General features: G+C 38.9%; 1 protein-coding gene across 1 annotated transcript in view; it reads right to left on the reverse strand.

Moving 5' to 3' along the window:
• The window catches only part of Lrrk (Leucine-rich repeat kinase), a 39,113-nt gene that overhangs the window by 23,490 nt on the left and 2,193 nt on the right, over positions 1-13,430 (reverse strand). The window contains 7 exon segments of the mRNA XM_023173234.2: positions 939-1,133; positions 2,118-2,294; positions 3,683-3,817; positions 3,880-4,042; positions 4,956-5,071; positions 5,171-5,336; positions 8,444-8,603. Of these exon segments, the coding sequence (XP_023029002.2) occupies positions 939-1,133; positions 2,118-2,294; positions 3,683-3,817; positions 3,880-4,042; positions 4,956-5,071; positions 5,171-5,336; positions 8,444-8,603 (1,112 nt within the window).

Here is a 13,430-nt window from a genome sequence, read left to right on the forward strand (position 1 = left end):
AATTCAAAAGAATCTTAACGGAAATATCATCATATCCGGCCGTATTATTGTTTTTGATGTCATGAAGTGTTTTGAACAATTCATTAAGGTCAGTGTCATATAAAATAAGACTGTCATGAATTTTTATATTGTCTAAGTTGATCAATGGATCATATGGAGCATGAATTGTGTTACTCAACTGTTTAGCAATAGAACAGTAGAACTCGTTTATTATATTAGGGTTAAGTGAGATTTCAAAGTTTTTCTTTTTTGTTTTGCCTCTTATATCACTAATAATTGACCAAGTTTCTTTAATTTTATTCTTCGATTCCCCCATTCCGTGTTAGGAATCACACGTTAAAAGGTAAGACCTCGTTAGTCGTTAGCTCGCGCAAGTTTCTCAACTTCTGAGAGTTGTCTTTCGCATGGGGACGACAGCCGATTAACGGAATTTTTTTTTTGTCCTTTTAGCCAGACTGATAGTGGATCGATAGACTTTTTGTAATCATTGAAATAGTTGTAGAAAAAAGTTTCATTTGTCAATTTTCCTGATATAATGCAGTTAGCGCAGGTTTCTAGAGAATGTTTTCAGTCCTTTTGTCACCCATGGCTTTTTACATTTATTTTTAATTTTATTTGTTCTGGAAACAGCTAAGTTTACTTCGAGCTTGCGTGGGAAACAAATAATCCATGATACTTGTTGTAGAACTGGCCGCGGTGGTAGTGCGCCCGACTCACGATCGGAAGGCCGTAGGTTCGATTCCCGCCTCGACCAGATATTTTTCTCGAGATAATTTATCTGGTTGAAGCTGGGATGATTCTACAAGCGTGTTAAGAATCACACGTTAAAAGGTAAAATAGATTTTAAACAGATGTTTTCTTAACTGTAGAAAACATTAGCTCATAGATGAAAGATAAAATCGTATAAACATAAATACAAAAAAAGTATGATTCTTTACCTTTGTCGATAACAATTTGGCAGTGAGTGTCTCATCATTGTTTTCAACGACGACCGATAACGCTTTACAATCATCATCTCTGGCACCACTTTTCAGTAACAAGTCGACGATAGGAACGTCTCTATTTCGGCACGCTTCTACCAATCCGGTGGATTGTCCATAATTTGAATCGTCTTCAATGGAACAGCACAAACTCTAGAAAACATTTCAAAACACTAACACAGAAATTTCAACCTCAGAAAAATGTTGAACTTAAGTTTGTTGATTGTCAAATTTATTCGAGTCTCTGAAAAAAAGTCATGATTTACTTCAAGTATAAGAGCGAGAGCATATATAATATAATAAAATCGACACTAACTTGGAATTGAATTTATTTCAAGAATTCCGATTCCATTGAAAGCAACATAAGTAATAAATATAAACACATGCGTATTCGTTTTGAAACTTGTCATTTTTATCAAAATGACACTTTGAAGGTAAAATTGATGAATAAATAAATTATTTTAGATAAAAATGAAAATTCACCATATTTTTTGAACAGACCTCGTACATAAGAAAATAAATATTTCGAAATGAAATCTCGGAAACAATCGTCTCTCTTGAACATTAGATTCTGGTAAATGCCCGTCGGAAAACATCTACTTTCCAGGCTGATACCACGCTGGACCTTGAATCATATCCAACAGACATTTATACGTATTTGCAGAAGAAACACCTGCAAGACTAGGTTAGGTTAGGTCCAAAGCGAGTCGTTCTATTCAAACCTACACCGCAACACGCAAGGGTTCATTGTGGTTCACGCCTATTTACACTGGGCCTCTGTGAGGTATTATTGGTGAATGAGTATCTTGGTCAGTCGGATATAGTTCAATGTAGTGCGTGATATTAGCCAGGAGAGTGGTTGTTTTTCAGCAGGCATTTACCAGACTCTAGTGTGTAGGTATGCTAGGAGAGATGAATGTACAGAATCAAATTATGGTACACAGTAACAATTAATGATAAATAGAACATAATGCAAGTTGTTTAGATATGCCTTCGACAGAAACGTCTCATTTAACAAAATTACATTGAAATGTGCGTGGAAGAATTTGGTTTATGTTGCATGAAGTGAAATATGTGAAAGCAATATTGGGTGGTGGTAATTTAGGCTTCACACTGCCACCCTAAACATCGTCATACCTCATTAATGTCGTGATGGGCTTTGATTACGGAATTCGCACTAGCTCCTGCTTTCAACAGAGCAAAAGTTATGTCGTAATGCTTTCCTTTGACAGCGGCATGTAGGGCCGTCTCCGTATTGTTATTGCAATACATATCTATCCTCAGAGGGCATATCATTCTGGTGTTTGGATCGTTCTGAAATTAAATTAGCGGATCTCATTATTTCTAGAACTCCGAGAGAACGATGAGATATACAGCTTAGGTAATTCATTAATAATAAAAGCGTTTTTGTTTATTTACAACGGTGTTGCGTTACTCGTCACCGAGAGGGCGCCACATTTTTTTTTTCAAACAGAAAGGGAGACCTGTTGTGATGACTTGTTTTTCATGCATTTCAATTCCCTATTCAATAATATTTCATTTTTGAAAATCGAATCAGCCATTCCCGAGTAATTAGCGATTTGTTTCAAGAGTCTGTAACTGAGCAAGCTAGTGTTGTCCAACCGGCTGGGATGTGGAGGAGGGATGTCAAGCGACTCTGCAATTATAGACCTTGGGGCTTATTTGTCTTACAGAAAGCCATTCCCTGATATGATACCTTCAGATTTTTGTGAGGATTGGTTAAATCTGAAGTTCAAGTTACACAACCGCAGTCTACTCCAAAGGACATGGTAAGAATGAAACATTTAAGTAGAAAATAGTCAATGAAAAATTTTGGAGAAGCTTACATACATAATATGTCATAATGAGAAATTTTTTTGCTGGTATCTTTTTGGCAACACTGTTTTTGACAGATCACGCGTGAATTGTGTCTTGTGTCATTGTCGAACTTGTTCAGTTTGGTCTATAATTTAACCATGAATCGACTTACGAACGAACAACGCTTGCAAATTATTGAATTTTATTATCAAAATTCATGCTGGGTGAAGAAAATGCATCGTGCACTTCTTCCAATTTACGGGCAGTTTCGTCGGCCTACTGAGGGAGCTATTCGGAAGCTAGTGACTAAATTTTGAACCCAGTTTACATTACTGGACATTAAACCACCAACACGCATACGTAGAGTGAGGACCGAAGAAAATATTGCGGCTGTATCCGCCAGTGTTCGTGATGACCGTGAAATGTCGATTCGCCGCCGTTCGCAGCGATTGAGCCTCTGTTACTCCACTACGTGGAAAATTTTGCGAAAGGATTTGGGTGTAAAACCTTGTAAGATACAGCTGGTGCAAGAATTGAAGCCACACGACCCCCCACAACGTCTAACATTTGGTGAATGGACGCTGGCAAAGTTGGAGGAAGATCCACATTTTTATCGAAAAGTTGTGTTCAACGACGAGGCTCATTTCTGGTTGAATGGATACGTTAACAAGCAAAATTGCCGCATCTGTACCTTGCGCATGGGCCATTCAAAGCGGAGCCGCGGACATTTGCATGAAATAATCTTCAAACATTAAATTATATTGATCGTTCTATCGATTCCAAGATTTTATCAGTTTTTTCAAATTTTTTGTGTTGTTTTGAAAATCAAATCCTATACCTCTTGAAAAATCACCCGTTACATAATTATAACTGGAAATACTTACAGCGAAATTCATTTCTACAGAATTTTCTCTGGAGAAACTCAGTTTCGACATTATGGATATGATTCCGTCAGATATTCTCCTACGCGTCGGACTCAATAGCGAGTTGTTTTCAGAACTTGGGGTTATGTCATCGTCCTAAAATTAAAAAAAAAGGCATTATTAACTATCACATATACATTTTTCACATGGTTTCTTACATCCAACTGAGAAATCCTAGTTGCTTTCACTCGAAATTTCAGAATTACGTCAATCAATTTTTTGTTACCCAATAACGCGGCAACATACAGTATGTTTTGCCCAGTAGCGTCCCTTTCGTTAATGTCAAACGGCATAAAATACTCCCACTCCTCCGAATTATCACTGAAATAAAACGCACACTGAACGTTAGGGTCAACTGATCTTCACATGGATCATTTTCAATATCTCACTCTCGAAAAACTGTTCTGTGACATAAATTTAATGATCAATTGAAACATCTACAATTTTTCTATCAAGCGATAGATACATAGTGCGATTCAACGGCTGTGGCACAGCTGAGCAAGCTAGTGTCGTCCAACCGGCTGGAATGTGGAGGAGGGATGCCAAACGACTCTGCAATATTGACCTTAAGGCTCGTTTGTCTTACAGAAAGCCAGTTCCGTTATTTTCCAGCTAGACTTCATATGCAGAACATTAGACAGAGCCAATCCCAGTCTGATATTAAAATTCGGGGGGTGAAATGAAATTTACTTTCAGAGAAATGTAAAATGCACGCGGTATAAAACCAATATAGAAACTTCACAGAAAAAAACAATATTGAACTGTCAAACAAAAGTGATACATTAATAAAATTAGTCTCAGAGTCAGAGGAATTGTAGATGCCTTACGTTTGTTGAATGTACAGAATGCAAGCTGTAATCAAAACGAGTGCTCTCGCTGATTGATAGCGAACTTCAGAGTGATTTTTAAATGTCTATGGCCCCAATAGCTCACTTAGTATCGCACTTTCAACTAGAATAGCCTCATCTGCCTGTTACTAGTGCTTATATATCCCAATGGAAGTCTTGGGAAGCTAATAGAAATATTGTCAGAGACCAGTGGCTGCGGGCGTTATTTTTTCAAGGGGGTAATTTAAAAAAATAGTAAGAGCTTATTGTCGTGTCTTCGTTTTTCACTTGTAGAAGAGGATTTTATGAAAAGTTTGTTTTTTATCCTTGCCCTGAGTGTGTATCATGTGAATATATTGGAAGTATAGTTTATATAATTGACAATAAATGTAAATAATTATAATTACCGATACTTCCTCATGACTTGAGACGGATAGGGAAAATGGAATAGAAGTTCTAAAACTGAGACATGTCCATTGATACAACAGGCATGTATCGGTAACCAACGTTCCACGGTGTGAAGCTAAAAAAAATATTACAAAATGGAGATCTAGAGATAATGTATTACAGTTTCAATGAGGTTTTTGTAATTAACAAAAATAACTCGATAAATATTAGTTACCTGGACTAATTCCGGAAATCTGAGCAGAAGCAATTCAACAATATCACGATGGCCGTTATAGCAAGCAATATACAAAGGTGAGTACTTCGTTACAGGATGACACCTTCCATCTGCGCCATGCTCCAATAAGATCTTCACTATCTCCCTCTTCCCTACTTGACATGCTCTGTAATCCAATAATTATAATATTAATAATAATGACGTTCATTTACACACACATATATATACACGATGAAGTAATGGTGACAGTGCGGGAAAATGGAAAAATCTTGTCAACTGACACTTTTTAAATCTTTCAATTGATAGTTCATTCCTAACCTTACTTTCTATGTCATTTAGAAATTCCGACTTTGAACTCAGAATACGAGTATAGACGTTTTATTATTGGAAACAAACCTAACTTCTTAACATAACCTCACCTAAAACACAGTTTCAGAGTGTAAAGTAGAAAAATAACTAGTATGGTTCTTGTTAACCTCACTTTCAATGTTTTAAGCAAAAAAACGTGTACTATAGTAACAGAATCACGGAAGCTGACAACAAAGCTAAAGAAAGCTGGTCAAAAATCAACGAACTCAGCGGAAAAATATGTATACAAACACAACAGATACATCCACCAAGTCTACCAATTCCAAAAACATGTTTGGTATTCCCTTACCGAATATAAATACTCAGCTACTATCCATGAGCAAAGCAACCACAAATCCTCAGCTGATCCAAGGTGATTACCAAACTATAATGTCTCAATACCCACTTCACCAGAAAATTTTCACTGACGCCTCAAAAACAACTCGTGGTGTAGGATGTGCATTCGTAACGAACGAGACCGCCTGTAGATTTTATTTACATGAATCTGCCACTATTCTCACTGGAGAACTTTATGCCATCTATAAAGCTCTTTCCTTCATTAAAATGGCACCTGGTAAAGAGTTTTTGATGATTACGGACTCTCTCAACTCCCTTATTTTTTTGTCGAAAATATATACCCATCACGTACTGGTAAATATGATTAAAGAGGAGATGGATCAACTAGATAACAGGACAGTAACCCTCCTTTAGGTTCCTTCACATACTGGACGATATAGCCGATAAACTTGCCAGAGAAGCTGTAGAATATCCAGCATGTAATCTCAGTATGAAAGCATTACCCATGGATCTCAAATCCTATTTCTATTGCAAAATTGTAGAAATGTGGAATCACCACTGGTCTCAAAAACCTTCCAAACTTAAGGAAATCAGGGCTACATTATATCCTTGGAACAACAAAGCAACAAACCGCTTCCATCAAGTGATAATTACCAGATTACGACTGGGCCACACTCGCCTTACGCACGAACATCTATTAAGGAAAGAACCGCCACCAAAATGTTTCGCGTGTGACTGTGACTGTTAAGCATGTTCTGGTAGAGTGCCCACTGTTCACAGTTGAGAGACTGATCAATAAAATTCCCTCCAAACTAAGTGAAATTTTCCAAAATAGCAATACCAACAATATTGTTGAATTTCTTAAAGAATGTAACCTTTTATTTAAACTGAAATGTAAACAACTACATGTTTCAGATATATTTTATATATTTGCCGCTAATAGCTACGGCTGATGCGGTTTTTTCTAAAAAAAAAAAAAAAAAAAAAAACATGTTTGGTTCAAAACTCGTTGATATATAATGGAATCAGGATATACAATAAACTTCCCAATGAAATCAAAGAGACCCCTTTCATCATATTTAGAAAGAAATGTACAAAACTATCAAGTGATAAAGCCTATTATGACCTACAAGAATATTTTAACGATGCCCTGTAATTTAGAATGTGATGAAACTGCGATTGAACTGTGTGTGAAACATATATTTCTTAAAGAATGTAACCTTTTATTTAAGCTGAAATGTAAACAACTGCATGTTTCAGATATATTTTATATATTTGCCGCTAATAGCTACGGCTGATGCGGTTTTTTCTAAAGAAAAAAAAGAAAAAAAAAAAAAACATGTTTGGTTCAAAACTCGTTGATATGGAATCAGGATATACAATAAACTTCCCAATGAAATCAAAGAGACTCCTTTCATCATATTTAGAAAGAAATGTACAAAAATATCTAGTGATAAAGCCTATTATGACCTACAAGAATATTTTAACGATGCCCTGTAATTTAGAATGTGATGAAACTGCGATTGAACTGTGTGTGAAACATATATTTTTATTCGTTTTCCTAGTTCTTGTCAAGTGACCTTTGCATATGTATATATAATTTATATTTTATTTTAATCATTTATATTTTATACACTTAACTTCACATCTCATATTTCATTTTTATATTGATATTTATTTATGACATTGTGTTTGTAACAAGAATTTATTCTCAAACAATAAACATATTATCAATCAATCAAATATAATTAGTTTGGTTATTCTATAATTTTATAGATTTCAAATGACTCTTTTCAATCTGTCAATTGACTCATTTCAATCTGTAAACTGACACAAATCTGTCAATTGACACTTTGTTATTCGGCAATTTTTTCTACTGCAAATGCATTCACCTTATTTTTTGAACACACCTCGTATAATCTCATATCTCGAATGTTTGACATGAATTATTCATTAGTGCTGAGAGATTAACAATTATTCTACTAGTATGAACTTTGATAATGAAATGCTTTTTCATTAAAAAGGTTAAATATATCGGATGAAATCACAAATATTATACGTCGAAGATAACTGCATATTCCACAGCTACTACCTTCGGACAAAATAAAGAGCTTTTGAACATTGAGGTGAACAGAGACAAACCTTTCCGAAACTGCATGAATTGTATGGCAGCTTTGACGAAAATAATAACCAAAACGTACATCTAGCACCACATCGAAATTAGGAGAAGTTTCCCCTTGAAAAAATTTCAAAACTCAGAAAAAAATAACCGTTTTTCGTAACTACATTTGCAATGACATATTTTTCTTATCTACAAGACATAGAGAGAGAGTTTTATCTCGACAAGACTATTCCTTAGGTAATTTCGTATACAGATCAAGCATTTTTTGTATCTGTATACATATACAGCTGCCGGACTGAGGCCTGGCCCTCAAGATGTGCAGTAGATGTGTAGAAATCGGTCTGTTAGATTATTCGAGCTGAAAACATCCAAATTCAGGACCGTATTCAGTTGGTAATGGAGTTCAAAAGTGAATGGCATAAACTTCACACAGATACGATTTCTCCCACAGGCTATGGCTCAATCCGGATTATATATGGATGAGGTATACTTCGAGAAAAACTCACGTGAATAACAGAGTGTTAGCACCGCTCGGTGCCATGTTGACGATGAGTTCCGCATCTTTCTGCAACGACAACAGCAGCTGCTGAACAGAACCGGCATCGCCTTGACTACATGCGTCCCTCAACGCGGCGTGTATATCCAGTCTCGCTCTCTCTTTCGCATCTGGAAAAAATAAACATGAGTAGGTAGTTCTTAATCAAAAAAATACTTTATTGTGAGATTTTCAATAAATAAACAGTTAACAAACATGTGTTTCGCTACACATTAGCTTCTTCAGACGTGTCAGTGGAGCGCAAAACCTTGACAACTTGTATTTTTTCGGGCTCGGCTCTCCTGGGCTCTTCCATTGGGACGATTGGACTATGGTTTCGATAAAATAACCATATACCCATGATACGAGCAAGCAAATTTCATCTTTACCACATGCAATTGATGCAAGAGTTGAGAGGAAGAGATTTTGAAAAACGCGTTCAATTTTGCCGATGGGGCTTAGAAAAGATCAATCAGGAAAATTATTTTTTCGATTTCGTGTTATTTTCTATTGAAGCGACTTTTTATAAAAATGGAACTGTGAATCGGCATAACATTCATCATTATGCAACGGAAAACCCCCATTTTGTTCGTTGCCTGCGTTGGTCACTCAATGTTTGGGGTGGAATTCTTGGAAAAAGAGTCATCGGTCCGCATTTTTTGCGGATCTCACTGGAAGAAAATATGTAAGATACCTTCGGAATGGGTTGTCGAATTTATTGGGCGCGGTTCCATATAGAACAAGACTTAGAATGTGGCTACAACAAGATGGCGCACCACCACATTTTAAAACTGAGCTCCGGGAATACCTCAATAATAAATATAAGTAATATAGCTGCAAGAGTTCTGAGCCATTCCTTATGGAGAAAGACTTGCAAATTTGAGCAGGTTCATTATGGCGTTTTTTGGACCTCAGGCCCACTTCACAGGGAAGGGGCAAAGGTCAGCGCCTCGTATCACCCTTGTTCATCTACTGGTTTGAATTTCTCGCTGTATGCGCGGTAGCTTCTGATTGGTCGACTGTATGACGGTAAAAGTGGAGGTGGTCTGAAGTGGGCTTTGGAGGCTAAGGCTCAGTTCACACAAATTGAACGTCTGGCAGAGACGAGGCGCTGGCCTTTGCTCCTTCCGTGTGAAGTAGGCCTGAGGTCCAAAAAACGCCAAAATGAACCTGCTCAAATTTGCACGTGTTTTTCCATAGGCTATGGCTCAGAACTCTTGCAGCTATATTACTAATATAGTTTGAAAAACTGAAAAACACGCTTTTAAAGAACATCGAACTAAAAAGTATTTTTTGTTCGTTATTGTTTAAAGCTTATTTAAGAAAAAGTATTTTTAACTTTTTAGTTCGATGGTCTTTAAAAGCGTGTGTTTTAGTTTTTTAAACTATATTTATTTTATCTAAACTTTGAGATAAATCAGCCGTACATTGTTTAGAAAAATGACCATTGATATTTTCCGATTCCGAAGAGCGAACCTGAAAATCAGCTACCAAGCCCAAGGCAGCAGGCGCGCAAAGGAGGGTTACAAATAAAGCAGGCGCGCATGTTAATAAAAAAAAATACTTTTTTCGAATGAAGAAATACATGTAAAGTGAGTTTGAATTATATCTAGGAGTTTATGTACAACGCCATCTGCCCGCAAATAGATCAAGCAATAATGTCGATATATCCAGGAGATTACCTACAGCGCCATCTGCCCGCGAATTGATCAAGCAATAATTTCGATAATTCTGTCAAATACAGATCCTGACCTTGAGAGTTACAAACAAGCAAACATACATACATACATACAGGTGAAGCTAATATAAAGCGTTTAATAATATCAAGGGGAAAGGGACTTCACTCGACCGCATTGTATATTCGAGCCACAGTCACGCGGCATTGCCATTCTTCGTCGACCATGCCGTTGCGACACTGCGACCGCAGATAATGAACAATTATGTTTGACGCGGAAGCAACAGAAAAACAACAGAGGGTACTTGCCTATTTCCGCGTTAAAAGCGTTAAAGTCGTCCGTGAAATAATCGCAAGCATCAAAGGCTACATCAGTATTCCTCTGCCTCCGTTTACGTTTCTCCATAACCGACGGAAAATGAAAACAGTCTCCAAGAGATAGCGATCGAAACCGCGACTTTATCGACTGAAACAAAAAACACGTGGCGCCGTTCTCGAAAACCGACGCGTGCTGTAGAAAAAGGGGTGTCTCCCTTAAACAAGAAAATCAATAACTGCAGTGCGCGGAATAACGCAATGCGAGCCGAGCCGTAGAGTAATAAAATATCAATTTCTGCGGTCGAGATCCAGTTGTAAAACGATCATGCAAGTCCTACATTCGCCTAAATGAACACTTACAAGCAGCTAATATCCCGAGACGAACCAGCCGTTGAAATTGAATTTCCTCTTCAACAACAAAACAATCAAGTAGACGAGGATAATGACCAGAACAGCGGTGAAGCAGCACCGTCCAATCACTTTATACGCACTCATTTTTTGACTGAGTTCACTCGGCGAATTATCATCATTTGGGGAGTCGATACACGTGGTTTTTGAATGCACTGAATTTAGTTTGACGTCTCGATGATGGGGAGAATCGCCATCCCGGAGGTGGGAGAACGCGGTAGTTTACTGAAACTGCTAGGATGAGCATTGTTGTGAACTTCCCGAGTTTAAAGGTTATCACACTTGACACTCGATAATACAGCGCTATGATATAATAGAAATAGACTAACAAAATCGATATTTTCGTGGTGGATCAATTTGTTTGAGGGCCAAAGGTTCGTAGGGGGCTGGGGGTGGGTTGTTACCCTGCGCGACAGAAGCTACCCGTCTCTTTTTCATAAACATTTTTTTCGGCCGACGGATTATCGAATAAAAAATGTAATCCATCTGAAGACCCATCTTATAATAATAATAATAATCGGAAGGACGACATCCCAGCCTTGCGATTCGGAAGATTGAACGGCGTGTACACAAGATGGAGGCCGGCGTGTACACAAGATGGAGGCTAAGATCACGTCGGCGAGACAACACGCGTATTGTATCCAATGTGTAATGGATTACAGGGCAGCCAACAGGCCTTTCACGCCGGCAGTGCGGCGAATAGCCGCCAAACTACGACGTATCCATCACACTTCAAGTCAAGGCGTGCTGCTGACCACCAAACAGCACAGCCTTGATAGGATACGAATGCTAGTGGCTGCTAAGAAGTCGCTAGTGAGGCGAGCGAGGAGTATAGCGTAAAACCTTCGATTACGCGAGAAACCTTCTCGCTTATTCCAAAAGCCTCCACGTGTTGTGGATTATCCGCCGAACGCTGATCAGGTGGAATCCTTCTCGAAGGATATCTATGAACACCCGCAGCCTCTCAACTTAGACACTCCAGCCCTAGTGCAGTTCAAAGCTTTCAACAGAGAGCTTCAACAGCCTGAGCTCAATGAACTGCGCAACCCGATAACCCTTGACGACGTTCGAGGAGCCCTTGTGGGTTCCAAGAACTTTGCTGCTCCTGGCCCAGATGGGCTGAACACTTATTGGTGGATAACACTAACAAGCACCCACCGCCATCTGGCCAGAGTTTTCAACTTATGGCTGGACGCAGAGCAGCCAATTCTGGATTGGTTTGTCGAGGGGCGGACCGTTCTCATCCCCAAAAGCGGAGATTTGTCGTTTCCTAAGAATTACAAACCGATAACATGGTTGAATTCGTGTTATAAGTTGTTAACAAGCATCTTATACACACGAATACTCACCCCAGTTGACCGAGTGTTCGAACGGATATATGAGCAGAGGGGGTCGAAGAGAGGAGTCGCTGGATGTAAAGAGAACCTGCTCATCGATAGATGTGTAACGCAGGACTCGATACAATATAAGCGTAACCTTATATATATTATATAAGGCATTTGATACAATATCGCATGAGCTCATCTTGCATTTGCTCAGATGCCTTGCGGTACCCGACAAAATAGTGAGATACATTGAACAACTGATACCACTCTGGCGAACTCGCTTCACCATAACATCTGGTCAAGACAGAGACCAAACAGGGTGGGTAATTTTCAGAAGGGGTGTATTTCCGGGCGATTCCTCAGTCCCCTTCTCTTCTGCATCTCACTATTGCCATTATCCGTTGCGCTCTGAAATACCCGATAGAAGGATCGAGAAGGATCTCCATCAGTTCTTGAGGGCGGTGGAAGAGTACACGCATGCTATCGGTATGAAATTCGGGATAGACAAATGTGCAATGGTCCATCTCAAAAGAGGACGATGCGGGGACTACGGAGAGGATGTGCAGCTCGTAGATGGGAGCATCCTACACCATCTGGATGCCGGAGAGACGTATACTTACCTCGGGGTGGAACAACGCCACTCACAAGGGGTAACAGCAGTGAAGAACTCTCTCCGCGGCAAGTATCAGCACAAACTTCGACAGATCTGGTCATCGGAACTGTCGGGGAAGAACAAAGTTGCTGCAACAAATATGCTTGCCGTTCCAATCTTACTCTACTCGTTTGGAGTAGTGAAGTCGACTCGGGAGGAGCTGTATCAACTCGACTTAAAGACCCGAAAAATGATGCATCTCTATAGGAGGTTGCATCCCAAATCGTCCGTTCCACGGTTGTACTTCCCCCGACAACAGGAAAACCATGGACTTTTGAGTTTGGAGTGTCTACATGACATAATGGTACTGGATATGGCCTGTTAAGTCGTCGGGAGCTCGGATCCCCTTCTCTGCATGGTCTGTGACCATAAGAGAGCAGGAATTGGGGCATTTCTCTTTAGGGTAGCTGCCCGAGCAGCTGATGAACTTGGTTTAGTTTTCGACACTGAACGAGGTTACCACAACTCTGTCACCGAGTTGGAACCTGTTCAGCATAAAGCTCATATTAAAGCCGCGGAAACACAAGGATAATTCAATGCACGGGGTCTTCTTCAATATTATTGGAGACCTTGGCTTATT

Source organism: Leptinotarsa decemlineata, unplaced genomic scaffold (assembly GCF_025532065.1).
Source record: "Leptinotarsa decemlineata unplaced genomic scaffold, Ldec_3_MD MMD2_tig00026361_RagTag_RagTag, whole genome shotgun sequence".
Classification (NCBI taxonomy): Eukaryota; Metazoa; Arthropoda; class Insecta; order Coleoptera; family Chrysomelidae; genus Leptinotarsa; species Leptinotarsa decemlineata.